The sequence below is a fragment of the Corvus hawaiiensis genome, chromosome 33 (assembly GCF_020740725.1).
Source record: "Corvus hawaiiensis isolate bCorHaw1 chromosome 33, bCorHaw1.pri.cur, whole genome shotgun sequence".
NCBI classification, from domain to species: Eukaryota; Metazoa; Chordata; class Aves; order Passeriformes; family Corvidae; genus Corvus; species Corvus hawaiiensis.
The window spans coordinates 402,051-426,366 of record NC_063245.1 but is presented as its reverse complement, the minus strand read 5'-3'; the positions used below and the strand labels follow the sequence as shown (position 1 = coordinate 426,366).

General features: G+C 63.9%; 3 protein-coding genes across 3 annotated transcripts; all 3 read left to right on the top strand.

Moving 5' to 3' along the window:
• The first annotated feature begins 535 nt into the window (after positions 1-535).
• On the top strand, positions 536-5,497 carry LOC125318958 (serine/threonine-protein kinase pim-1-like). Its single transcript, XM_048289925.1, has 6 exons — positions 536-603; positions 3,174-3,591; positions 3,709-3,759; positions 3,965-4,331; positions 4,966-5,142; positions 5,391-5,497. Exons 1-6 carry the CDS (start codon positions 536-538, stop codon positions 5,495-5,497), a joined length of 1,188 nt encoding a protein of 395 aa, XP_048145882.1.
• Positions 5,498-9,799: 4,302 nt separating this feature from the next.
• Positions 9,800-14,761, top strand: LOC125318957 (serine/threonine-protein kinase pim-1-like). Its single transcript, XM_048289924.1, has 6 exons — positions 9,800-9,867; positions 12,438-12,855; positions 12,973-13,023; positions 13,229-13,595; positions 14,230-14,406; positions 14,655-14,761. Exons 1-6 carry the CDS (start codon positions 9,800-9,802, stop codon positions 14,759-14,761), a joined length of 1,188 nt encoding a protein of 395 aa, XP_048145881.1.
• Positions 14,762-19,063: 4,302 nt separating this feature from the next.
• Positions 19,064-24,025, top strand: LOC125318956 (serine/threonine-protein kinase pim-1-like). Its single transcript, XM_048289923.1, has 6 exons — positions 19,064-19,131; positions 21,702-22,119; positions 22,237-22,287; positions 22,493-22,859; positions 23,494-23,670; positions 23,919-24,025. The coding sequence occupies exons 1-6, from the start codon at positions 19,064-19,066 to the stop codon at positions 24,023-24,025; spliced, it is 1,188 nt and encodes a 395-aa protein (XP_048145880.1).
• Positions 24,026-24,316: the final 291 nt, after the last annotated feature.

Below are 24,316 nucleotides of genomic sequence, written 5' to 3'. Positions count from 1 at the left end.
GTGTGCAGGTGGCAGTCACGGCCTGGCGCATGGCTGCTGCCGGGGGACACCCTGGGGCAGGAGGCTGCTGGAGATTCATCGCCACACGCTGCAGCTCCTTGTCATGAGGTGCTCGGAGTGATTCTAAAGGCTGTTCCCACCAGGCACTTCTCTGGCTTAGAGCTGTTGAGCTGTCAGCGGGAATGCAAAGGCCAAGCTCGGGAGCCTTTTGTCCTGGTGCCTTTCGTGTGTGAGCACTCCCTGGTGCCGTTGTCTTTGGATCCTGACTCTGGGAGAGGGAAGGCTTAGCATGGTGCCTAGAGCTGAGAAGGAAAGTGCAAGTTAGGGCAAAGGAGTTCATCTTGCTCTTGGAGTGTGGGTGCAAAGAGGAGTCTGCACTTGCAAGGGGAAGATGAGGGAAATCTTTTTGTCCTGACACCGTTGATTTGAGAGCAGGGAAGTTTCCAAGTTGCCTCTGCCCTTGGGCTGCTTTCGAGCTGGGCTCGCAGTGATTCCTTCTTCTGCAAGTGGGCAGCGCTATCGGGTGCTTGTTTCGATGAGCGCTGACAGTGGCCAGGAAAAAGCCAAGCGCTCTGCTGGCGCGGCCCCAGCGGTGTGCGAGCAGTCGGTGGAAGAGCTCGGCTGTGCATCCTGCCTCTTGGGGACATAAAGGAATGTGATCCTGCATGTAGCAGGGAGGGAGGAGGAATCGTTTTTGCTGTTGGCTGTGCAGTTTCTAGGCTGCAAAAGAAAAGGCAATTCCAGCACGGCCTCTTTCTTTAGAACCTTTTCTGTGCCATCAGCTGCTCAGCATGGAACTCACACCCTCTGAAATGCATCCAAATCCCTGAAGATATGCTTCTTCTCTCAAGCTCAGTGTACCATCTTACCCTCTCATTTTTGCATATGCCAAACCCCCTTGCAAACATCCAGCAGCTGCTTGTCAAGAAAAAGTCCTAGAACAAAAAGCCAGTGCTGGCTTTCATAGCCCCTTTGCTGTCTAGGAACTAGAGGAAACAAGCTAGCGATAGGCACTTTCTTTCTCAACTCCATAGAGCGCATCCTTCTCTCCAGGTGGCAGAGTCCTTGGCGGAAGTGAAGCATCTCCAGCTGCAGTTCAGACTGAGCCATGTGCCAGGACAGGAAACATTTGCTGACCTTCCCTCTTCCCTGTGCAACATGATTCTCGCAGCCCAGTCACTTTCACACACCTTCGCTATCCCTGAGTCCAAGCACCTGAAGCTCCCACAGACAGACGTGTCAGGAAGGAACACGTTCCAAAAGCACCCCCTTCTCTTATCAGCATATACATTGTGCACAACACGCTGCGGCACTGAACTGATTTTGGGGGGTCGTGTGTCCCCCCCAGCCCCGCTGTCACTCTGCCCCTGCCCGGCTGCTCCCAGTGTTCCCAGGAAGGCTTCCCAGTTCGCCCCGGTCCCGTTGATTGGGGAACAGTGGGAAGGGACTTTGGGGGATCCCGCGCGGGGACCGAGAGTGGAGGGGGCGGAACCGGCCCCAGGATGGATCGGGAATGGGGACCCCCGTGTGTCACCCTTGTGTCGCCCCCCCCGGGGGGGTCCTTGGGAGGCACCTCAACCCCAAATCGGCACCCAGCGAACCCCAAAGGCGCAGAGGCCCCCCCCTAAGCCGCCCCACAGCCCCCACCGACCAACCAAAATTCCCCGCGAGTATCAGATAATCAGAGAAGGCGCTGAACAACCTTCAGGCAATCAGAGCGCGCGGCGCTGGTGACTCACCAGTTGCCAGGCAGACCCGCAGCGCCCGGCGCTCCCCACCCGGACCCCACCTGCGCCCCCCCCTCGCCCCCAGCGCCCCCCGCCAGGGGAATTTGAGGAGGGGGCGCGTGGGGGGCTCCCAGGCCGGGCCCACAGCCCAGCCCTGCCCCAGCCCGGCCTGTCCGGGCTCCATCCCGGCTCCTCCCGCCGGATGCGACCGCGCTGGGAAAACGGGGGGCCGAGGGTGGGCGCTGGGCCCGGGGGGAGCAGGAGAAGGGATGGGGGAGGAGGAGAAGGAGAAGGAGGCATCTTTTAATGGTATTTTATTGAGTCTCGTTTTTTAGAGACCAGGACCAATACTCCCCGGGCGTCAGGGCGAGTCCCTCAGGGCTGTGGGGCCCTGCTGCCGGCTCACCCCGTGCCAGCCCAGCGCCAGCGCTCAGCGGGGCTTTGGCTTCCCGTGCCCTTTCCCGTGCCCTTTCCCGTGTCCCCAGCCCAGCGTCACCACCCCCGTGTCCCCAGGTCGTGCCCCACCCCTCCCCCCCTCCCCCTCTGTCGAGACATGGAGGATGAGCATTTCCCCACCATCCACCCCAAAGGCTCCCCCGAGGCCATTTCCTCTCGTCCTTTCCCTTGGGAGCAGAGCCCCAGCCCTCCTGGCTGCCCCCTCCTGTCAGGGACTTGGAGAGAGCCAGGTCCCCCCTGAGCCTCCTTTCCTCCAGGCTCAGCCTCCTCAGATCCCTCAGCTGCCCCTCAGAAGTCCTCCAGACCCTTCCCCAGCTCCATTCCCATCTCTGGACATGCTCCAGCCCCTCCATGTGTTTCTTGAAGTTTGAAGCCCAATCGCTGCCCTGTCGCTGCAGGTGCCAAAACCCCAGGGAGACTCCTTGGAAATGCGGGTAGAGAGGAGCCCTTCAAAGGGAAACGTGTGCAAAAATGCTCCCAATGGCCGAGCGGGTTTGCTGTGGCTGCGGGAGGAAGAGATGCTCCGGGACTCCGCCTCGGCCCCGGAGCGGAGCGGCCCGTGCTGCCCCGGGGCGCGCGGGGCTCGGCCGTGGGGCGCGCGGGGGGGAACGGACAAACGGGCACCGGACACACGGACACGCGGACAAACGCTCCCAGCGCTTCAGCGGCAGCGGCAGCAGCGGCAGCAGCGGCAGCAGCGGCAGCAGCACAAGAGCAGCACAAGAGCAGCGAGTCCACGAACCCTCTGCGTCCCTTCTCCTGCTCCTCCTCTCCCTCTCCCAGTGTCTCGCACCCTCTCCCGCTCTCCCTTTCGTTCCCCAACCCCGCCTCCCGCGGCCTCCCTCTCCCCACGCCCGGCCGGGCCATGCCCCCGGCCCGCCCCCGGCCCCGGGCGGGGCTGCCCCCTCCCCGCCCCCGGGCGTCCCGCCGCGGTCCCGCCTCCGCCCGGCTCTCGCCGTCCTGGCTGTGGCGCTGCTGGGCGGGCATCAGCGCCTGGCTCCTGGGCACCATCGCCAGCCCCTGGCTCCGGCTGGCCCGACCCCGACCCCGGCCCCGGCCCCGGCCTCGGCTCCTCCCGGGGCCCGCCGGGGACACAGGCGGCGCGGCCGCTCCCGCCGCCTCCGCAGCGTCTTCCCCGCTCCGAAGTCCGCCGCTCTTGAGCGCGGCCGCCGGCCCCGAGCCGCCGGTGTCCGCTTCAAAAGAGCCAACATGTGGGGATGGCCGGCCCGGGGCGGTTGAGCGGCGCTCGGGGGCCGTTCCTGGCCCCGGGCCGAGCGCTGACGGCCGCGTCTCGCCGGCAGGGAAGGCGCAGCAGGGCCTGAAGGAGCGGTACCGGCTGGGTTCGCTGCTGGGGCGCGGCGGCTTCGGCAGCGTCTTGGCGGCGACGCGGCTCTCGGACGGCGCCCCGGTGAGTGGCGGGGCCGGCGGCGGGCGCAGGAGGCGGGGGGCAAAGGAGGAGGAGAAGGAGCATGGGGCTCGGCACGGCGGGCGGCGAGCTCAGCCCGCTGCTCCCCTTGCCTTGCAGGTGGCCATCAAACGGGTGCCACGGAACCGCATCCACCATTGGGGCCAGCTGGTGAGTGAGCGAGGGGCAGCGGGAGAAGCCGGGGCGCGACGGGCGGGGATGAGCCGAGGCCCGGCAGGGTGGAAGCCGCCAGAACGCCTCGAGGGAGAGCGGCCGTGGGGCCAGCGGAGCGCGCAGAGCGTCCCCGGCTGGCTGAGGGCTTGCCGAGCCCCGGCACGGCATCGGCCCCGCTGACGGCATCGTGCTCCTCCCACAGCCCGACGGCACCCGAGCACCACTGGAGATCGTGCTGCTGGACAAGGTGTCCGCTGGCTTCCCCGGCATCGTCCAGCTCCACGAGTGGCTGGAGCTCCCCAGCAACGTGGTGATGGTGCTGGAGCGCCCGGAGCGGTCTCAGGACCTCCTGCACTTCATTTGGGCACGGGGCTTCCTGTGCGAGGAGGTGGCGTGGCACCTGTTCCGCCAGGTGCTGGAGGCCGTGCGGCACTGCACCAGCTGCGGGGTCCTGCACCGGGACATCAAACCAGAGAACATCCTGGTTGACCTGGCCACCGGGCAGGCCAAACTCATCGACTTTGGCTGTGGCACCTACCTGCAAGCCGCAGCCTACACCAGCTTTGCAGGTGAGCCCACGCACGGGGAGGCTCCTGGTAGCGGCATCTCAGAGCCCAACAGCTCACAGCCCAAGCCGGCTGTGGCCCGGGGGATTGTCCCTTTTGCTGCCAGTCATGGCAGCCGGAGTCTTCGGCTGAGCTGCTTTTGAGCGGCGCTGGCTGAGGGGCCATCTTCCAGCCCTGCTGGCAGCCTTTGCCAGCCCCTCTGCCCAGGACTGGCGCTGGGGCTGGGGCAGCCAGCGCCACAGAAACACCCGTGGGTGGGGGTAGCAGAGAGGGGGGGCCAGAACCTGTGCTCCAGCCCGTTTGGTGTGCAGGCGAGACAGGGCTCGGACCGCTCTGCTGCCCGCGCTTGCCTTGGCTTAAGAATGGTTTCTGGGGCAGTGCAGGCAGGGAGGATGAAAGCGTGGTTTTTCCCCAGCACCAAGTGCGTTTTTCCTTTGCATGGAATGCTCGGGCCTTGCCAGGGCTTCCGCTGCCCTCTTGCGACACCAGCGGCTTCTTTTCCAACCCCCAGTTTGTACACAAGTCCCCGGTGCTGGCGAGAGGGCAGCGGGTGCGGCCCCCGCAGGCCCAGGGATGCTGGGGTGAGGCTCTGGGAGCAGGCAGCGTCCCCCTGAAGAACTCCATCTCTATTCCATAGGAACACCGTCCTACAGCCCCCCGGAATGGACGCACCTCGGCTGGTACCACGGCGAGGCAGCGACCGTCTGGTCCCTGGGCATCGTGCTGCACCAGATGGTCTGCGGGGAGCACCCTTTCAGGAGGGGCTGGAACAGCACCTGGGGCCGGCTCTCGCTCCCACGACGGCTCTCTCCAGGTGGATCCTCGTCTCTGCAGCACGGGGGGAATAGCAGTGCTGGGAGACAGCAGCGGGCTCAGGAGCATCTGGCTCTGGCAGCTGCTGAGGAGGTGGCAATGTCCTGCTCCCCTCCAAAAGAAAGAATTGATGGCAAAGTTTAGGCACAGCCCTGAGCACACGCAGCACGGCCTGGCCATGGCAAGAGTGGGGCAAAGCGGACAGGAGCCTTCTGCAACTGACTGGTGCTTTCTGCTTTCTCTGCGCAGAGTGCCAGGATGTCATCCGACGGTGTTTATCCGTGCTCTCCTCGGAAAGGCCCTCATTAGAAGACCTGTCCTGTGATCCTTGGATGCAGGATATTCGCGTGCCGTAGGAGAAGGGAGAGAGCCACACGCACGCTTTGAGCCAGGGAGCCGGTAAGTTCCAGCTGCACACGTGCCTTGGCAAGAGGCAGCAAAGAAAGGCAGAGTTTTTGTCCTGCCTGAATCGCCGCGCAGGGCTCCTCAGCTGGGCACGCGCAGCCCTGCTGCTGGAGCTGAGCTGCTCTTCCCAGCACTGGTGGCCCCCATGCCAGCTGCTTTTGCTTGTCCTGCTTCAGCGACAGCCGGGGCCCTGGGCAGAGCACTGACAGCCTGCTCCAGCCCCAGGGAAGAAGAAGCCCCTGGAGAAGCTGTGCCAGGTGCGGCTGCTGCTGCTGGAGACATGGAGGGTGACATCAAGGATGACAAGCTCTTCCTCCACCTGGCAAGCTGAAGATGATGGACTTCAATTGTGGCACCTTCTCCAAAGCCAGGCTCCATGGCGAATTTGCAGATGAGTCCACACGCAGGGGGCTGCTCCCAGATTTGTGCATTGCACAGCCTGGCCGGGAAGCAAAGGTTCCCCCCTTTGCTGGGGCGGATGCAACCAATTCTTCAGTCGGCTGCCAAGCTGCTTTTTGGCAGGGCTGGGGGGATAGGCTGGGCTGGTTTTGAGCTGGGAGTCTGCTCCTGGCCCTGCCAACAGCCCCCAGCACCCACCGTGCCCCGTGCTGGGGCTGGGGCAGCCGGCCCGACACAAAGCAAGCCCCATGGTGGGAGCAGAGGTTGGACAGCAGAAGCTGTGCATGGGCTGCTTTGCTCTGCAGGCAAGGAAGGGCTTGGGCTGCTCCACTGCCCTTGTTGGCTTTGGGCTCAGCATGACTTTTGGGGGCAGTGCAGGGGGAAGGCAGAAAGCGTGGGCTGCCCTGGCCCGTGGGTGGGTTTTTCCCTCGCATGGCGGGCTTGGGCCTTCCTCAAGGCCCCAGCAGAGAGAAAATTTTTTACCTTTTTCCTTGTTTCCCCTTTTTGTCTGTAATCTCTTTTCATTGATTTATGGTTTGTTTTTCCAAAGGAAGCGTTCTAGGTGCTGTCGGGTCCAGATGGCGAAGTGCTCGGGAGCAGCTGCGGCGTGGGTGGGACGTGCCCTTGGAGAAGGCTGAGGACAGCGTTTGGGAGCAGCTTTTCTTCTGGCGGCGGGAGGCGTGAGGTGGGTGCCCGTCCTCTTGGCACGGCTGGGATAAGGGCTCTTGGGAGACGGCAGCGAGCGCAGCAGCATCCCGCTCTGGGCAGCTGCTGAGGAGGTGGCTGTGCCACGGCCGGCTGCAGGCTGGGCACGTGTCCTGCCCTCCTGCTCTCCTGCCAGAGGCAGCAATGCTGGGCAGCTTTGGGCAGCGCTCTGAGCACGGCCAGCACGGCCTGGGCACCACGGGTGGCTGGGACAAGGGGGACGGGAGCCTTCAGCCGACGGGCGCTTTCTGCTTTGTCTCCTTGCAGCCGGGCTCTGTGGATGCTGAGGCTGCTCTGGGCTCCGCCAGGGCTCTGCTGCGGCTCAGCCCCGGGGCCACGAGAAGCCAAAGAAGAAACGCCGTGACCTGCAGCAGAGACGTGCTTGAGCAGCTCGGCAGTGCAGCTCACGTTTGCAGAGCGTGCACCTCCAGGGGAAAATATGACACCCCCCAATAACAAACTTGTTCAGTAACTTCTGAAATGAAATCAGTCTGGGATGACCCCCAATGACATTTTTCAGCTTGCTCAAGCTGAAGCTCAGCCCTTCTCTGAACAGTTCTCTCCCCCACCTGCCTTTTGCTTCACAAGTGCTCCCTCTTTCCCCCAGTGAGTTCCCAGCTCACCGCAGTCCCCATTGCACTGTAGCCTTCCTTGATGCCCCTGGCCACGAGGAAGAGTGAGCCCCAGGTTTAGGGACTCATGTAGTCACTGCCTGAAGAACAGCAATGTCTCAGAGGTCTGGTGAGATTTGGGTGTCATTCAGAGCTGCTCTCCAGGCCTCAGCTCTGCTCACTGCTGGGTTCCCACTCCCTTTTCCTCGTTCTTCACAGAGCAGGATGAGCTCTGTGAATGCCCTTGACTCTCGCCACTCTTCCCAGCCCAGCCACCCAGCCCAGTCAGGCTTAAGCTGGAGCTTCTCTGTCTCCTCTGGCACCCCAGTGCAGTCCCCTCTGCGGGGAGCAGCAGCCCCAGAGCGCAGCACACAGCAGTGCAGGCCGCACCTGGAGCAGCTCCCTGCAGCCATGGCCTGGCTCTTTGTGGCAACCAAATGCTCCCTGTGTGCAGCTGTCCCTGGAGGATGGTCCCAGGGCAGAGCCCAGCCGGGCTCCCACTGCATCCCCTGGAGCCTGGGGCAGACGGCGCTGGCAGAGCTGAGGTTCATGGTGAGCACCCAGAGCTGTGGCTCGCAGTCGGTGTTTGCAAGCATTGTGATCTCATCTCCTGTGACCTGTGGGGAAAAGGAGCTGTGCAGCCAGGCCAGCGCTGCTCCTCTGGGCAGGGACGAGGCTGAAGGCCTTTCCTGTTGCCGAGGAGGCGGCATTAAGCCTTAGCGGGGCCTGGCAGCTGTGGAGCCGGATCTCGCCCGCTGTCCGGGACTCGCTGCCCACCAACCGCCCCCACCCGCCGCGCTCCGTTCTGCAGGGACAGAAGGCTCTGGCTGTGCGAGGCTTTCCATCACGTCTGTGTACCCGTGGCTCTGCAACGCACACGGAGAGGGAAAGTGTCAGTCACGGTGCTGGCACACTCCTTCCTTTCCATACAGGACACGTCCCTGCGCACCCCGTGTGCGGATCTATTCAAAGGAGAGGCGTGGATAGAGATTTCCCACGGAGCTCTGACTCTGGCGGAAGTCACCTTGTCAGCCAGCAGCCAGGGGATTTGTTTCCAAGCTCTGTGTCGGTCAGGGCCCAAGAGCTGAAGGGAGCAGCATTTAGAAGCAGTTCCCAGATTTCTAGGCAGCCAGTGGAGCTGACAAGCATCCGCGTAACTCGCCGTGTTCATCGGGAGGGGGTGCTGCTTCTTTGGGAGTACGGCACAACGGAGACACGAGACTTGGAAAAATCCCAGCTCCCTGTGGATTTGTGCAGCAGGGCTGGGGCTGCTCCCAAAGTTCCCCCGCCCCAGTGACACAGCCGGACATGGGCTGAGGGGGGGCTGGATCAGGCTTTCTTGTCCACCTGCATGCCAGGAGGGAGCACAAAATCTACCTGCATTCTCTGCAGCATGCCATCCTGGAGCAGAGCCATTCCCAAAGGAAGCCGTGAGCCCGTGACAAGCCAGTGCCGCAGTGGGATCCTAGCAGCACCTGTGGAAGCCGGGAGAGAGGAGCCCACCTGGAGCAGGTTCCTGTCAGGATTAATCATCCCGTGGCTTCCCACCAGGGTCTCCTTGCTTCCAAAAGGCCCCAGAGTGTCACCGTGGCCCCTCGGTTCCACCAGGTTCCATAGCGTCACTGTGGTGCCCAGGCTTCCGTCAGCTTCCCTAGCATCCCCACGGTCTCCAGGGCTCCGCGAGCTTCTGTGCTGGTGTCACAGTGGAGCCAGGGTTCCGTGTAGGTCCCCAGCATCACAAAGGCTCTCCTGGGAGCCACGGGTCACAAAGCAGCGTGGGTTCTGTGCAGCCCCGCTGTGTCACAGTGGCCGCTGGCTTCCACGAGCCCCCGCAGTGTCCCAGTGGCTTTAGGAGTGGGTGGCTGGGAGTTGGTGCCCCGCCAGCGGCTGGGGGAGAAGCAGCAGGGACAGCGTGCGGACAGTGCCATGGCCACTTCTGTGGCCACTCGTGTCTCTGTCCCAGGCACAGCCGTGGTGTGGAACACCGGCTCCGGCTCCTTTGGGTGTGCAGGTGGCAGTCACGGCCTGGCGCATGGCTGCTGCCGGGGGACACCCTGGGGCAGGAGGCTGCTGGAGATTCATCGCCACACGCTGCAGCTCCTTGTCATGAGGTGCTCGGAGTGATTCTAAAGGCTGTTCCCACCAGGCACTTCTCTGGCTTAGAGCTGTTGAGCTGTCAGCGGGAATGCAAAGGCCAAGCTCGGGAGCCTTTTGTCCTGGTGCCTTTCGTGTGTGAGCACTCCCTGGTGCCGTTGTCTTTGGATCCTGACTCTGGGAGAGGGAAGGCTTAGCATGGTGCCTAGAGCTGAGAAGGAAAGTGCAAGTTAGGGCAAAGGAGTTCATCTTGCTCTTGGAGTGTGGGTGCAAAGAGGAGTCTGCACTTGCAAGGGGAAGATGAGGGAAATCTTTTTGTCCTGACACCGTTGATTTGAGAGCAGGGAAGTTTCCAAGTTGCCTCTGCCCTTGGGCTGCTTTCGAGCTGGGCTCGCAGTGATTCCTTCTTCTGCAAGTGGGCAGCGCTATCGGGTGCTTGTTTCGATGAGCGCTGACAGTGGCCAGGAAAAAGCCAAGCGCTCTGCTGGCGCGGCCCCAGCGGTGTGCGAGCAGTCGGTGGAAGAGCTCGGCTGTGCATCCTGCCTCTTGGGGACATAAAGGAATGTGATCCTGCATGTAGCAGGGAGGGAGGAGGAATCGTTTTTGCTGTTGGCTGTGCAGTTTCTAGGCTGCAAAAGAGAAGGCAATTCCAGCACGGCCTCTTTCTTTAGAACCTTTTCTGTGCCATCAGCTGCTCAGCATGGAACTCACACCCTCTGAAATGCATCCAAATCCCTGAAGAGATGCTTCTTCTCTCAAGCTCAGTGTACCATCTTACCCTCTCATTTTTGCATATGCCAAACCCCCTTGCAAACATCCAGCAGCTGCTTGTCAAGAAAAAGTCCTAGAACAAAAAGCCAGTGCTGGCTTTCATAGCCCCTTTGCTGTCTAGGAACTAGAGGAAACAAGCTAGCGATAGGCACTTTCTTTCTCAACTCCATAGAGCGCATCCTTCTCTCCAGGTGGCAGAGTCCTTGGCGGAAGTGAAGCATCTCCAGCTGCAGTTCAGACTGAGCCATGTGCCAGGACAGGAAACATTTGCTGACCTTCCCTCTTCCCTGTGCAACATGATTCTCGCAGCCCAGTCACTTTCACACACCTTCGCTATCCCTGAGTCCAAGCACCTGAAGCTCCCACAGACAGACGTGTCAGGAAGGAACACGTTCCAAAAGCACCCCCTTCTCTTATCAGCATATACATTGTGCACAACACGCTGCGGCACTGAACTGATTTTGGGGGGTCGTGTGTCCCCCCCAGCCCCGCTGTCACTCTGCCCCTGCCCGGCTGCTCCCAGTGTTCCCAGGAAGGCTTCCCAGTTCGCCCCGGTCCCGTTGATTGGGGAACAGTGGGAAGGGACTTTGGGGGATCCCGCGCGGGGACCGAGAGTGGAGGGGGCGGAACCGGCCCCAGGATGGATCGGGAATGGGGACCCCCGTGTGTCACCCTTGTGTCGCCCCCCCCGGGGGGGTCCTTGGGAGGCACCTCAACCCCAAATCGGCACCCAGCGAACCCCAAAGGCGCAGAGGCCCCCCCCTAAGCCGCCCCACAGCCCCCACCGACCAACCAAAATTCCCCGCGAGTATCAGATAATCAGAGAAGGCGCTGAACAACCTTCAGGCAATCAGAGCGCGCGGCGCTGGTGACTCACCAGTTGCCAGGCAGACCCGCAGCGCCCGGCGCTCCCCACCCGGACCCCACCTGCGCCCCCCCCTCGCCCCCAGCGCCCCCCGCCAGGGGAATTTGAGGAGGGGGCGCGTGGGGGGCTCCCAGGCCGGGCCCACAGCCCAGCCCTGCCCCAGCCCGGCCTGTCCGGGCTCCATCCCGGCTCCTCCCGCCGGATGCGACCGCGCTGGGAAAACGGGGGGCCGAGGGTGGGCGCTGGGCCCGGGGGGAGCAGGAGAAGGGATGGGGGAGGAGGAGAAGGAGAAGGAGGCATCTTTTAATGGTATTTTATTGAGTCTCGTTTTTTAGAGACCAGGACCAATACTCCCCGGGCGTCAGGGCGAGTCCCTCAGGGCTGTGGGGCCCTGCTGCCGGCTCACCCCGTGCCAGCCCAGCGCCAGCGCTCAGCGGGGCTTTGGCTTCCCGTGCCCTTTCCCGTGCCCTTTCCCGTGTCCCCAGCCCAGCGTCACCACCCCCGTGTCCCCAGGTCGTGCCCCACCCCTCCCCCCCTCCCCCTCTGTCGAGACATGGAGGATGAGCATTTCCCCACCATCCACCCCAAAGGCTCCCCCGAGGCCATTTCCTCTCGTCCTTTCCCTTGGGAGCAGAGCCCCAGCCCTCCTGGCTGCCCCCTCCTGTCAGGGACTTGGAGAGAGCCAGGTCCCCCCTGAGCCTCCTTTCCTCCAGGCTCAGCCTCCTCAGATCCCTCAGCTGCCCCTCAGAAGTCCTCCAGACCCTTCCCCAGCTCCATTCCCATCTCTGGACATGCTCCAGCCCCTCCATGTGTTTCTTGAAGTTTGAAGCCCAATCGCTGCCCTGTCGCTGCAGGTGCCAAAACCCCAGGGAGACTCCTTGGAAATGCGGGTAGAGAGGAGCCCTTCAAAGGGAAACGTGTGCAAAAATGCTCCCAATGGCCGAGCGGGTTTGCTGTGGCTGCGGGAGGAAGAGATGCTCCGGGACTCCGCCTCGGCCCCGGAGCGGAGCGGCCCGTGCTGCCCCGGGGCGCGCGGGGCTCGGCCGTGGGGCGCGCGGGGGGGAACGGACAAACGGGCACCGGACACACGGACACGCGGACAAACGCTCCCAGCGCTTCAGCGGCAGCGGCAGCAGCGGCAGCAGCGGCAGCAGCGGCAGCAGCACAAGAGCAGCACAAGAGCAGCGAGTCCACGAACCCTCTGCGTCCCTTCTCCTGCTCCTCCTCTCCCTCTCCCAGTGTCTCGCACCCTCTCCCGCTCTCCCTTTCGTTCCCCAACCCCGCCTCCCGCGGCCTCCCTCTCCCCACGCCCGGCCGGGCCATGCCCCCGGCCCGCCCCCGGCCCCGGGCGGGGCTGCCCCCTCCCCGCCCCCGGGCGTCCCGCCGCGGTCCCGCCTCCGCCCGGCTCTCGCCGTCCTGGCTGTGGCGCTGCTGGGCGGGCATCAGCGCCTGGCTCCTGGGCACCATCGCCAGCCCCTGGCTCCGGCTGGCCCGACCCCGACCCCGGCCCCGGCCCCGGCCTCGGCTCCTCCCGGGGCCCGCCGGGGACACAGGCGGCGCGGCCGCTCCCGCCGCCTCCGCAGCGTCTTCCCCGCTCCGAAGTCCGCCGCTCTTGAGCGCGGCCGCCGGCCCCGAGCCGCCGGTGTCCGCTTCAAAAGAGCCAACATGTGGGGATGGCCGGCCCGGGGCGGTTGAGCGGCGCTCGGGGGCCGTTCCTGGCCCCGGGCCGAGCGCTGACGGCCGCGTCTCGCCGGCAGGGAAGGCGCAGCAGGGCCTGAAGGAGCGGTACCGGCTGGGTTCGCTGCTGGGGCGCGGCGGCTTCGGCAGCGTCTTGGCGGCGACGCGGCTCTCGGACGGCGCCCCGGTGAGTGGCGGGGCCGGCGGCGGGCGCAGGAGGCGGGGGGCAAAGGAGGAGGAGAAGGAGCATGGGGCTCGGCACGGCGGGCGGCGAGCTCAGCCCGCTGCTCCCCTTGCCTTGCAGGTGGCCATCAAACGGGTGCCACGGAACCGCATCCACCATTGGGGCCAGCTGGTGAGTGAGCGAGGGGCAGCGGGAGAAGCCGGGGCGCGACGGGCGGGGATGAGCCGAGGCCCGGCAGGGTGGAAGCCGCCAGAACGCCTCGAGGGAGAGCGGCCGTGGGGCCAGCGGAGCGCGCAGAGCGTCCCCGGCTGGCTGAGGGCTTGCCGAGCCCCGGCACGGCATCGGCCCCGCTGACGGCATCGTGCTCCTCCCACAGCCCGACGGCACCCGAGCACCACTGGAGATCGTGCTGCTGGACAAGGTGTCCGCTGGCTTCCCCGGCATCGTCCAGCTCCACGAGTGGCTGGAGCTCCCCAGCAACGTGGTGATGGTGCTGGAGCGCCCGGAGCGGTCTCAGGACCTCCTGCACTTCATTTGGGCACGGGGCTTCCTGTGCGAGGAGGTGGCGTGGCACCTGTTCCGCCAGGTGCTGGAGGCCGTGCGGCACTGCACCAGCTGCGGGGTCCTGCACCGGGACATCAAACCAGAGAACATCCTGGTTGACCTGGCCACCGGGCAGGCCAAACTCATCGACTTTGGCTGTGGCACCTACCTGCAAGCCGCAGCCTACACCAGCTTTGCAGGTGAGCCCACGCACGGGGAGGCTCCTGGTAGCGGCATCTCAGAGCCCAACAGCTCACAGCCCAAGCCGGCTGTGGCCCGGGGGATTGTCCCTTTTGCTGCCAGTCATGGCAGCCGGAGTCTTCGGCTGAGCTGCTTTTGAGCGGCGCTGGCTGAGGGGCCATCTTCCAGCCCTGCTGGCAGCCTTTGCCAGCCCCTCTGCCCAGGACTGGCGCTGGGGCTGGGGCAGCCAGCGCCACAGAAACACCCGTGGGTGGGGGTAGCAGAGAGGGGGGGCCAGAACCTGTGCTCCAGCCCGTTTGGTGTGCAGGCGAGACAGGGCTCGGACCGCTCTGCTGCCCGCGCTTGCCTTGGCTTAAGAATGGTTTCTGGGGCAGTGCAGGCAGGGAGGATGAAAGCGTGGTTTTTCCCCAGCACCAAGTGCGTTTTTCCTTTGCATGGAATGCTCGGGCCTTGCCAGGGCTTCCGCTGCCCTCTTGCGACACCAGCGGCTTCTTTTCCAACCCCCAGTTTGTACACAAGTCCCCGGTGCTGGCGAGAGGGCAGCGGGTGCGGCCCCCGCAGGCCCAGGGATGCTGGGGTGAGGCTCTGGGAGCAGGCAGCGTCCCCCTGAAGAACTCCATCTCTATTCCATAGGAACACCGTCCTACAGCCCCCCGGAATGGACGCACCTCGGCTGGTACCACGGCGAGGCAGCGACCGTCTGGTCCCTGGGCATCGTGCTGCACCAGATGGTCTGCGGGGAGCACCCTTTCAGGAGGGGCTGGAACAGCACCTGGGGCCGGCTCTCGCTCCCACGACGGCTCTCTCCAGGTGGATCCTCGTCTCTGCAGCACGGGGGGAATAGCAGTGCTGGGAGACAGCAGCGGGCTCAGGAGCATCTGGCTCTGGCAGCTGCTGAGGAGGTGGCAATGTCCTGCTCCCCTCCAAAAGAAAGAATTGATGGCAAAGTTTAGGCACAGCCCTGAGCACACGCAGCACGGCCTGGCCATGGCAAGAGTGGGGCAAAGCGGACAGGAGCCTTCTGCAACTGACTGGTGCTTTCTGCTTTCTCTGCGCAGAGTGCCAGGATGTCATCCGACGGTGTTTATCCGTGCTCTCCTCGGAAAGGCCCTCATTAGAAGACCTGTCCTGTGATCCTTGGATGCAGGATATTCGCGTGCCGTAGGAGAAGGGAGAGAGCCACACGCACGCTTTGAGCCAGGGAGCCGGTAAGTTCCAGCTGCACACGTGCCTTGGCAAGAGGCAGCAAAGAAAGGCAGAGTTTTTGTCCTGCCTGAATCGCCGCGCAGGGCTCCTCAGCTGGGCACGCGCAGCCCTGCTGCTGGAGCTGAGCTGCTCTTCCCAGCACTGGTGGCCCCCATGCCAGCTGCTTTTGCTTGTCCTGCTTCAGCGACAGCCGGGGCCCTGGGCAGAGCACTGACAGCCTGCTCCAGCCCCAGGGAAGAAGAAGCCCCTGGAGAAGCTGTGCCAGGTGCGGCTGCTGCTGCTGGAGACATGGAGGGTGACATCAAGGATGACAAGCTCTTCCTCCACCTGGCAAGCTGAAGATGATGGACTTCAATTGTGGCACCTTCTCCAAAGCCAGGCTCCATGGCGAATTTGCAGATGAGTCCACACGCAGGGGGCTGCTCCCAGATTTGTGCATTGCACAGCCTGGCCGGGAAGCAAAGGTTCCCCCCTTTGCTGGGGCGGATGCAACCAATTCTTCAGTCGGCTGCCAAGCTGCTTTTTGGCAGGGCTGGGGGGATAGGCTGGGCTGGTTTTGAGCTGGGAGTCTGCTCCTGGCCCTGCCAACAGCCCCCAGCACCCACCGTGCCCCGTGCTGGGGCTGGGGCAGCCGGCCCGACACAAAGCAAGCCCCATGGTGGGAGCAGAGGTTGGACAGCAGAAGCTGTGCATGGGCTGCTTTGCTCTGCAGGCAAGGAAGGGCTTGGGCTGCTCCACTGCCCTTGTTGGCTTTGGGCTCAGCATGACTTTTGGGGGCAGTGCAGGGGGAAGGCAGAAAGCGTGGGCTGCCCTGGCCCGTGGGTGGGTTTTTCCCTCGCATGGCGGGCTTGGGCCTTCCTCAAGGCCCCAGCAGAGAGAAAATTTTTTACCTTTTTCCTTGTTTCCCCTTTTTGTCTGTAATCTCTTTTCATTGATTTATGGTTTGTTTTTCCAAAGGAAGCGTTCTAGGTGCTGTCGGGTCCAGATGGCGAAGTGCTCGGGAGCAGCTGCGGCGTGGGTGGGACGTGCCCTTGGAGAAGGCTGAGGACAGCGTTTGGGAGCAGCTTTTCTTCTGGCGGCGGGAGGCGTGAGGTGGGTGCCCGTCCTCTTGGCACGGCTGGGATAAGGGCTCTTGGGAGACGGCAGCGAGCGCAGCAGCATCCCGCTCTGGGCAGCTGCTGAGGAGGTGGCTGTGCCACGGCCGGCTGCAGGCTGGGCACGTGTCCTGCCCTCCTGCTCTCCTGCCAGAGGCAGCAATGCTGGGCAGCTTTGGGCAGCGCTCTGAGCACGGCCAGCACGGCCTGGGCACCACGGGTGGCTGGGACAAGGGGGACGGGAGCCTTCAGCCGACGGGCGCTTTCTGCTTTGTCTCCTTGCAGCCGGGCTCTGTGGATGCTGAGGCTGCTCTGGGCTCCGCCAGGGCTCTGCTGCGGCTCAGCCCCGGGGCCACGAGAAGCCAAAGAAGAAACGCCGTGACCTGCAGCAGAGACGTGCTTGAGCAGCTCGGCAGTGCAGCTCACGTTTGCAGAGCGTGCACCTCCAGGGGAAAATATGACACCCCCCAATAACAAACTTGTTCAGTAACTTCTGAAATGAAATCAGTCTGGGATGACCCCCAATGACATTTTTCAGCTTGCTCAAGCTGAAGCTCAGCCCTTCTCTGAACAGTTCTCTCCCCCACCTGCCTTTTGCTTCACAAGTGCTCCCTCTTTCCCCCAGTGAGTTCCCAGCTCACCGCAGTCCCCATTGCACTGTAGCCTTCCTTGATGCCCCTGGCCACGAGGAAGAGTGAGCCCCAGGTTTAGGGACTCATGTAGTCACTGCCTGAAGAACAGCAATGTCTCAGAGGTCTGGTGAGATTTGGGTGTCATTCAGAGCTGCTCTCCAGGCCTCAGCTCTGCTCACTGCTGGGTTCCCACTCCCTTTTCCTCGTTCTTCACAGAGCAGGATGAGCTCTGTGAATGCCCTTGACTCTCGCCACTCTTCCCAGCCCAGCCACCCAGCCCAGTCAGGCTTAAGCTGGAGCTTCTCTGTCTCCTCTGGCACCCCAGTGCAGTCCCCTCTGCGGGGAGCAGCAGCCCCAGAGCGCAGCACACAGCAGTGCAGGCCGCACCTGGAGCAGCTCCCTGCAGCCATGGCCTGGCTCTTTGTGGCAACCAAATGCTCCCTGTGTGCAGCTGTCCCTGGAGGATGGTCCCAGGGCAGAGCCCAGCCGGGCTCCCACTGCATCCCCTGGAGCCTGGGGCAGACGGCGCTGGCAGAGCTGAGGTTCATGGTGAGCACCCAGAGCTGTGGCTCGCAGTCGGTGTTTGCAAGCATTGTGATCTCATCTCCTGTGACCTGTGGGGAAAAGGAGCTGTGCAGCCAGGCCAGCGCTGCTCCTCTGGGCAGGGACGAGGCTGAAGGCCTTTCCTGTTGCCGAGGAGGCGGCATTAAGCCTTAGCGGGGCCTGGCAGCTGTGGAGCCGGATCTCGCCCGCTGTCCGGGACTCGCTGCCCACCAACCGCCCCCACCCGCCGCGCTCCGTTCTGCAGGGACAGAAGGCTCTGGCTGTGCGAGGCTTTCCATCACGTCTGTGTACCCGTGGCTCTGCAACGCACACGGAGAGGGAAAGTGTCAGTCACGGTGCTGGCACACTCCTTCCTTTCCATACAGGACACGTCCCTGCGCACCCCGTGTGCGGATCTATTCAAAGGAGAGGCGTGGATAGAGATTTCCCACGGAGCTCTGACTCTGGCGGAAGTCACCTTGTCAGCCAGCAGCCAGGGGATTTGTTTCCAAGCTCTGTGTCGGTCAGGGCCCAAGAGCTGAAGGGAGCAGCATTTAGAAGCAGTTCCCAGATTTCTAGGCAGCCAGTGGAGCTGACAAGCATCCGCGTAACTCGCCGTGTTCATCGGGAGGGGGTGCTGCTTCTTTGGGAGTACGGCACAACGGAGACACGAGACTTGGAAAAATCCCAGCTCCCTGTGGATTTGTGCAGCAGGGCTGGGGCTGCTCCCAAAGTTCCCCCGCCCCAGTGACACAGCCGGACATGGGCTGAGGGGGGGCTGGATCAGGCTTTCTTGTCCACCTGCATGCCAGGAGGGAGCACAAAATCTACCTGCATTCTCTGCAGCATGCCATCCTGGAGCAGAGCCATTCCCAAAGGAAGCCGTGAGCCCGTGACAAGCCAGTGCCGCAGTGGGATCCTAGCAGCACCTGTGGAAGCCGGGAGAGAGGAGCCCACCTGGAGCAGGTTCCTGTCAGGATTAATCATCCCGTGGCTTCCCACCAGGGTCTCCTTGCTTCCAAAAGGCCCCAGAGTGTCACCGTGGCCCCTCGGTTCCACCAGGTTCCATAGCGTCACTGTGGTGCCCAGGCTTCCGTCAGCTTCCCTAGCATCCCCACGGTCTCCAGGGCTCCGCGAGCTTCTGTGCTGGTGTCACAGTGGAGCCAGGGTTCCGTGTAGGTCCCCAGCATCACAAAGGCTCTCCTGGGAGCCACGGGTCACAAAGCAGCGTGGGTTCTGTGCAGCCCCGCTGTGTCACAGTGGCCGCTGGCTTCCACGAGCCCCCGCAGTGTCCCAGTGGCTTTAGGAGTGGGTGGCTGGGAGTTGGTGCCCCGCCAGCGGCTGGGGGAGAAGCAGCAGGGACAGCGTGCGGACAGTGCCATGGCCACTTCTGTGGCCACTCGTGTCTCTGTCCCAGGCACAGCCGTGGTGTGGAACACCGGCTCCGGCTCCTTTGGGTGTGCAGGTGGCAGTCACGGCCTGGCGCATGGCTGCTGCCGGGGGACACCCTGGGGCAGGAGGCTGCTGGAGATTCATCGCCACACGCTGCAGCTCCTTGTCATGAGGTGCTCGGAGTGATTCTAAAGGCTGTTCCCACCAGGCACTTCTCTGGCTTAGAGCTGTTGAGCTGTCAGCGGGAATGCAAAGGCCAAGCTCGGGAGCCTTTTGTCCTGGTGCCTTTCGTGTGTGAGCACTCCCTGGTGCCGTTGTCTTTGGATCCTGACTCTGGGAGAGGGAAGGCTTAGCATGGTGCCTAGAGCTGAGAAGGAAAGTGCAAGTTAGGGCAAAGGAGTTCATCTTGCTCTTGGAGTGTGGGTGCAAAGAGGAGTCTGCACTTGCAAGGGGAAGATGAGGGAAATCTTTTTGTCCTGACACCGTTGATTTGAGAGCAGGGAAGTTTCCAAGTTGCCTCTGCCCTTGGGCTGCTTTCGAGCTGGGCTCGCAGTGATTCCTTCTTCTGCAAGTGGGCAGCGCTATCGGGTGCTTGTTTCGATGAGCGCTGACAGTGGCCAGGAAAAAGCCAAGCGCTCTGCTGGCGCGGCCCCAGCGGTGTGCGAGCAGTCGGTGGAAGAGCTCGGCTGTGCATCCTGCCTCTTGGGGACATAAAGGAATGTGATCCTGCATGTAGCAGGGAGGGAGGAGGAATCGTTTTTGCTGTTGGCTGTGCAGTTTCTAGGCTGCAAAAGAGAAGGCAATTCCAGCACGGCCTCTTTCTTTAGAACCTTTTCTGTGCCATCAGCTGCTCAGCATGGAACTCACACCCTCTGAAATGCATCCAAATCCCTGAAGAGATGCTTCTTCTCTCAAGCTCAGTGTACCATCTTACCCTCTCATTTTTGCATATGCCAAACCCCCTTGCAAACATCCAGCAGCTGCTTGTCAAGAAAAAGTCCTAGAACAAAAAGCCAGTGCTGGCTTTCATAGCCCCTTTGCTGTCTAGGAACTAGAGGAAACAAGCTAGCGATAGGCACTTTCTTTCTCAACTCCATAGAGCGCATCCTTCTCTCCAGGTGGCAGAGTCCTTGGCGGAAGTGAAGCATCTCCAGCTGCAGTTCAGACTGAGCCATGTGCCAGGACAGGAAACATTTGCTGACCTTCCCTCTTCCCTGTGCAACATGATTCTCGCAGCCCAGTCACTTTCACACACCTTCGCTATCCCTGAGTCCAAGCACCTGAAGCTCCCACAGACAGACGTGTCAGGAAGGAACACGTTCCAAAAGCACCCCCTTCTCTTATCAGCATATACATTGTGCACAACACGCTGCGGCACTGAACTGATTTTGGGGGGTCGTGTGTCCCCCCCAGCCCCGCTGTCACTCTGCCCCTGCCCGGCTGCTCCCAGTGTTCCCAGGAAGGCTTCCCAGTTCGCCCCGGTCCCGTTGATTGGGGAACAGTGGGAAGGGACTTTGGGGGATCCCGCGCGGGGACCGAGAGTGGAGGGGGCGGAACCGGCCCCAGGATGGATCGGGAATGGGGACCCCCGTGTGTCACCCTTGTGTCGCCCCCCCCGGGGGGGTCCTTGGGAGGCACCTCAACCCCAAATCGGCACCCAGCGAACCCCAAAGGCGCAGAGGCCCCCCCCTAAGCCGCCCCACAGCCCCCACCGACCAACCAAAATTCCCCGCGAGTATCAGATAATCAGAGAAGGCGCTGAACAACCTTCAGGCAATCAGAGCGCGCGGCGCTGGTGACTCACCAGTTGCCAGGCAGACCCGCAGCGCCCGGCGCTCCCCACCCGGACCCCACCTGCGCCCCCCCCTCGCCCCCAGCGCCCCCCGCCAGGGGAATTTGAGGAGGGGGCGCGTGGGGGGCTCCCAGGCCGGGCCCACAGCCCAGCCCTGCCCCAGCCCGGCCTGTCCGGGCTCCATCCCGGCTCCTCCCGCCGGATGCGACCGCGCTGGGAAAACGGGGGGCCGAGGGTGGGCGCTGGGCCCGGGGGGAGCAGGAGAAGGGATGGGGGAGGAGGAGAAGGAGAAGGAGGCATCTTTTAATGGTATTTTATTGAGTCTCGTTTTTTAGAGACCAGGACCAATACTCCCCGGGCGTCAGGGCGAGTCCCTCAGGGCTGTGGGGCCCTGCTGCCGGCTCACCCCGTGCCAGCCCAGCGCCAGCGCTCAGCGGGGCTTTGGCTTCCCGTGCCCTTTCCCGTGCCCTTTCCCGTGTCCCCAGCCCAGCGTCACCACCCCCGTGTCCCCAGGTCGTGCCCCACCCCTCCCCCCCTCCCCCTCTGTCGAGACATGGAGGATGAGCATTTCCCCACCATCCACCCCAAAGGCTCCCCCGAGGCCATTTCCTCTCGTCCTTTCCCTTGGGAGCAGAGCCCCAGCCCTCCTGGCTGCCCCCTCCTGTCAGGGACTTGGAGAGAGCCAGGTCCCCCCTGAGCCTCCTTTCCTCCAGGCTCAGCCTCCTCAGATCCCTCAGCTGCCCCTCAGAAGTCCTCCAGACCCTTCCCCAGCTCCATTCCCATCTCTGGACATGCTCCAGCCCCTCCATGTGTTTCTTGAAGTTTGAAGCCCAATCGCTGCCCTGTCGCTGCAGGTGCCAAAACCCCAGGGAGACTCCTTGGAAATGCGGGTAGAGAGGAGCCCTTCAAAGGGAAACGTGTGCAAAAATGCTCCCAATGGCCGAGCGGGTTTGCTGTGGCTGCGGGAGGAAGAGATGCTCCGGGACTCCGCCTCGGCCCCGGAGCGGAGCGGCCCGTGCTGCCCCGGGGCGCGCGGGGCTCGGCCGTGGGGCGCGCGGGGGGGAACGGACAAACGGGCACCGGACACACGGACACGCGGACAAACGCTCCCAGCGCTTCAGCGGCAGCGGCAGCAGCGGCAGCAGCGGCAGCAGCGGCAGCAGCACAAGAGCAGCACAAGAGCAGCGAGTCCACGAACCCTCTGCGTCCCTTCTCCTGCTCCTCCTCTCCCTCTCCCAGTGTCTCGCACCCTCTCCCGCTCTCCCTTTCGTTCCCCAACCCCGCCTCCCGCGGCCTCCCTCTCCCCACGCCCGGCCGGGCCATGCCCCCGGCCCGCCCCCGGCCCCGGGCGGGGCTGCCCCCTCCCCGCCCCCGGGCGTCCCGCCGCGGTCCCGCCTCCGCCCGGCTCTCGCCGTCCTGGCTGTGGCGCTGCTGGGCGGGCATCAGCGCCTGGCTCCTGGGCACCATCGCCAGCCCCTGGCTCCGGCTGGCCCGACCCCGACCCCGGCCCCGGCCCCGGCCTCGGCTCCTCCCGGGGCCCGCCGGGGACACAGGCGGCGCGGCCGCTCCCGCCGCCTCCGCAGCGTCTTCCCCGCTCCGAAGTCCGCCGCTCTTGAGCGCGGCCGCCGGCCCCGAGCCGCCGGTGTCCGCTTCAAAAGAGCCAACATGTGGGGATGGCCGGCCCGGGGCGGTTGAGCGGCGCTCGGGGGCCGTTCCTGGCCCCGGGCCGAGCGCTGACGGCCGCGTCTCGCCGGCAGGGAAGGCGCAGCAGGGCCTGAAGGAGCGGTACCGGCTGGGTTCGCTGCTGGGGCGCGGCGGCTTCGGCAGCGTCTTGGCGGCGACGCGGCTCTCGGACGGCGCCCCGGTGAGTGGCGGGGCCGGCGGCGGGCGCAGGAGGCGGGGGGCAAAGGAGGAGGAGAAGGAGCATGGGGCTCGGCACGGCGGGCGGCGAGCTCAGCCCGCTGCTCCCCTTGCCTTGCAGGTGGCCATCAAACGGGTGCCACGGAACCGCATCCACCATTGGGGCCAGCTGGTGAGTGAGCGAGGGGCAGCGGGAGAAGCCGGGGCGCGACGGGCGGGGATGAGCCGAGGCCCGGCAGGGTGGAAGCCGCCAGAACGCCTCGAGGGAGAGCGGCCGTGGGGCCAGCGGAGCGCGCAGAGCGTCCCCGGCTGGCTGAGGGCTTGCCGAGCCCCGGCACGGCATCGGCCCCGCTGACGGCATCGTGCTCCTCCCACAGCCCGACGGCACCCGAGCACCACTGGAGATCGTGCTGCTGGACAAGGTGTCCGCTGGCTTCCCCGGCATCGTCCAGCTCCACGAGTGGCTGGAGCTCCCCAGCAACGTGGTGATGGTGCTGGAGCGCCCGGAGCGGTCTCAGGACCTCCTGCACTTCATTTGGGCACGGGGCTTCCTGTGCGAGGAGGTGGCGTGGCACCTGTTCCGCCAGGTGCTGGAGGCCGTGCGGCACTGCACCAGCTGCGGGGTCCTGCACCGGGACATCAAACCAGAGAACATCCTGGTTGACCTGGCCACCGGGCAGGCCAAACTCATCGACTTTGGCTGTGGCACCTACCTGCAAGCCGCAGCCTACACCAGCTTTGCAGGTGAGCCCACGCACGGGGAGGCTCCTGGTAGCGGCATCTCAGAGCCCAACAGCTCACAGCCCAAGCCGGCTGTGGCCCGGGGGATTGTCCCTTTTGCTGCCAGTCATGGCAGCCGGAGTCTTCGGCTGAGCTGCTTTTGAGCGGCGCTGGCTGAGGGGCCATCTTCCAGCCCTGCTGGCAGCCTTTGCCAGCCCCTCTGCCCAGGACTGGCGCTGGGGCTGGGGCAGCCAGCGCCACAGAAACACCCGTGGGTGGGGGTAGCAGAGAGGGGGGGCCAGAACCTGTGCTCCAGCCCGTTTGGTGTGCAGGCGAGACAGGGCTCGGACCGCTCTGCTGCCCGCGCTTGCCTTGGCTTAAGAATGGTTTCTGGGGCAGTGCAGGCAGGGAGGATGAAAGCGTGGTTTTTCCCCAGCACCAAGTGCGTTTTTCCTTTGCATGGAATGCTCGGGCCTTGCCAGGGCTTCCGCTGCCCTCTTGCGACACCAGCGGCTTCTTTTCCAACCCCCAGTTTGTACACAAGTCCCCGGTGCTGGCGAGAGGGCAGCGGGTGCGGCCCCCGCAGGCCCAGGGATGCTGGGGTGAGGCTCTGGGAGCAGGCAGCGTCCCCCTGAAGAACTCCATCTCTATTCCATAGGAACACCGTCCTACAGCCCCCCGGAATGGACGCACCTCGGCTGGTACCACGGCGAGGCAGCGACCGTCTGGTCCCTGGGCATCGTGCTGCACCAGATGGTCTGCGGGGAGCACCCTTTCAGGAGGGGCTGGAACAGCACCTGGGGCCGGCTCTCGCTCCCACGACGGCTCTCTCCAGGTGGATCCTCGTCTCTGCAGCACGGGGGGAATAGCAGTGCTGGGAGACAGCAGCGGGCTCAGGAGCATCTGGCTCTGGCAGCTGCTGAGGAGGTGGCAATGTCCTGCTCCCCTCCAAAAGAAAGAATTGATGGCAAAGTTTAGGCACAGCCCTGAGCACACGCAGCACGGCCTGGCCATGGCAAGAGTGGGGCAAAGCGGACAGGAGCCTTCTGCAACTGACTGGTGCTTTCTGCTTTCTCTGCGCAGAGTGCCAGGATGTCATCCGACGGTGTTTATCCGTGCTCTCCTCGGAAAGGCCCTCATTAGAAGACCTGTCCTGTGATCCTTGGATGCAGGATATTCGCGTGCCGTAGGAGAAGGGAGAGAGCCACACGCACGCTTTGAGCCAGGGAGCCGGTAAGTTCCAGCTGCACACGTGCCTTGGCAAGAGGCAGCAAAGAAAGGCAGAGTTTTTGTCCTGCCTGAATCGCCGCGCAGGGCTCCTCAGCTGGGCACGCGCAGCCCTGCTGCTGGAGCTGAGCTGCTCTTCCCAGCACTGGTGGCCCCCATGCCAGCTGCTTTTGCTTGTCCTGCTTCAGCGACAGCCGGGGCCCTGGGCAGAGCACTGACAGCCTGCTCCAGCCCCAGGGAAGAAGAAGCCCCTG

Excerpts from the sequence above, each read along its gene's own strand:
- LOC125318957 (XM_048289924.1), top strand. The coding sequence starts at position 9,800 with ATGAGCGCTGACAGTGGCCAGGAAAAAGCCAAGCGCTCTGCTGGCGCG. Across the intron at positions 9,868-12,437 it reads GCCCCAGCGGTGTGCGAGCA|CGCCTGGCTCCTGGGCACCA; the intron begins GTCGGTGGAAGA and ends GGCGGGCATCAG. Across the intron at positions 12,856-12,972 it reads GGCTCTCGGACGGCGCCCCG|GTGGCCATCAAACGGGTGCC; the intron begins GTGAGTGGCGGG and ends CTTGCCTTGCAG.
- LOC125318958 (XM_048289925.1), top strand. The coding sequence starts at position 536 with ATGAGCGCTGACAGTGGCCAGGAAAAAGCCAAGCGCTCTGCTGGCGCG. Across the intron at positions 3,592-3,708 it reads GGCTCTCGGACGGCGCCCCG|GTGGCCATCAAACGGGTGCC; the intron begins GTGAGTGGCGGG and ends CTTGCCTTGCAG. Across the intron at positions 3,760-3,964 it reads TCCACCATTGGGGCCAGCTG|CCCGACGGCACCCGAGCACC; the intron begins GTGAGTGAGCGA and ends CTCCTCCCACAG.
- LOC125318956 (XM_048289923.1), top strand. The coding sequence starts at position 19,064 with ATGAGCGCTGACAGTGGCCAGGAAAAAGCCAAGCGCTCTGCTGGCGCG. Across the intron at positions 19,132-21,701 it reads GCCCCAGCGGTGTGCGAGCA|CGCCTGGCTCCTGGGCACCA; the intron begins GTCGGTGGAAGA and ends GGCGGGCATCAG. Across the intron at positions 23,671-23,918 it reads CCCACGACGGCTCTCTCCAG|AGTGCCAGGATGTCATCCGA; the intron begins GTGGATCCTCGT and ends TTCTCTGCGCAG.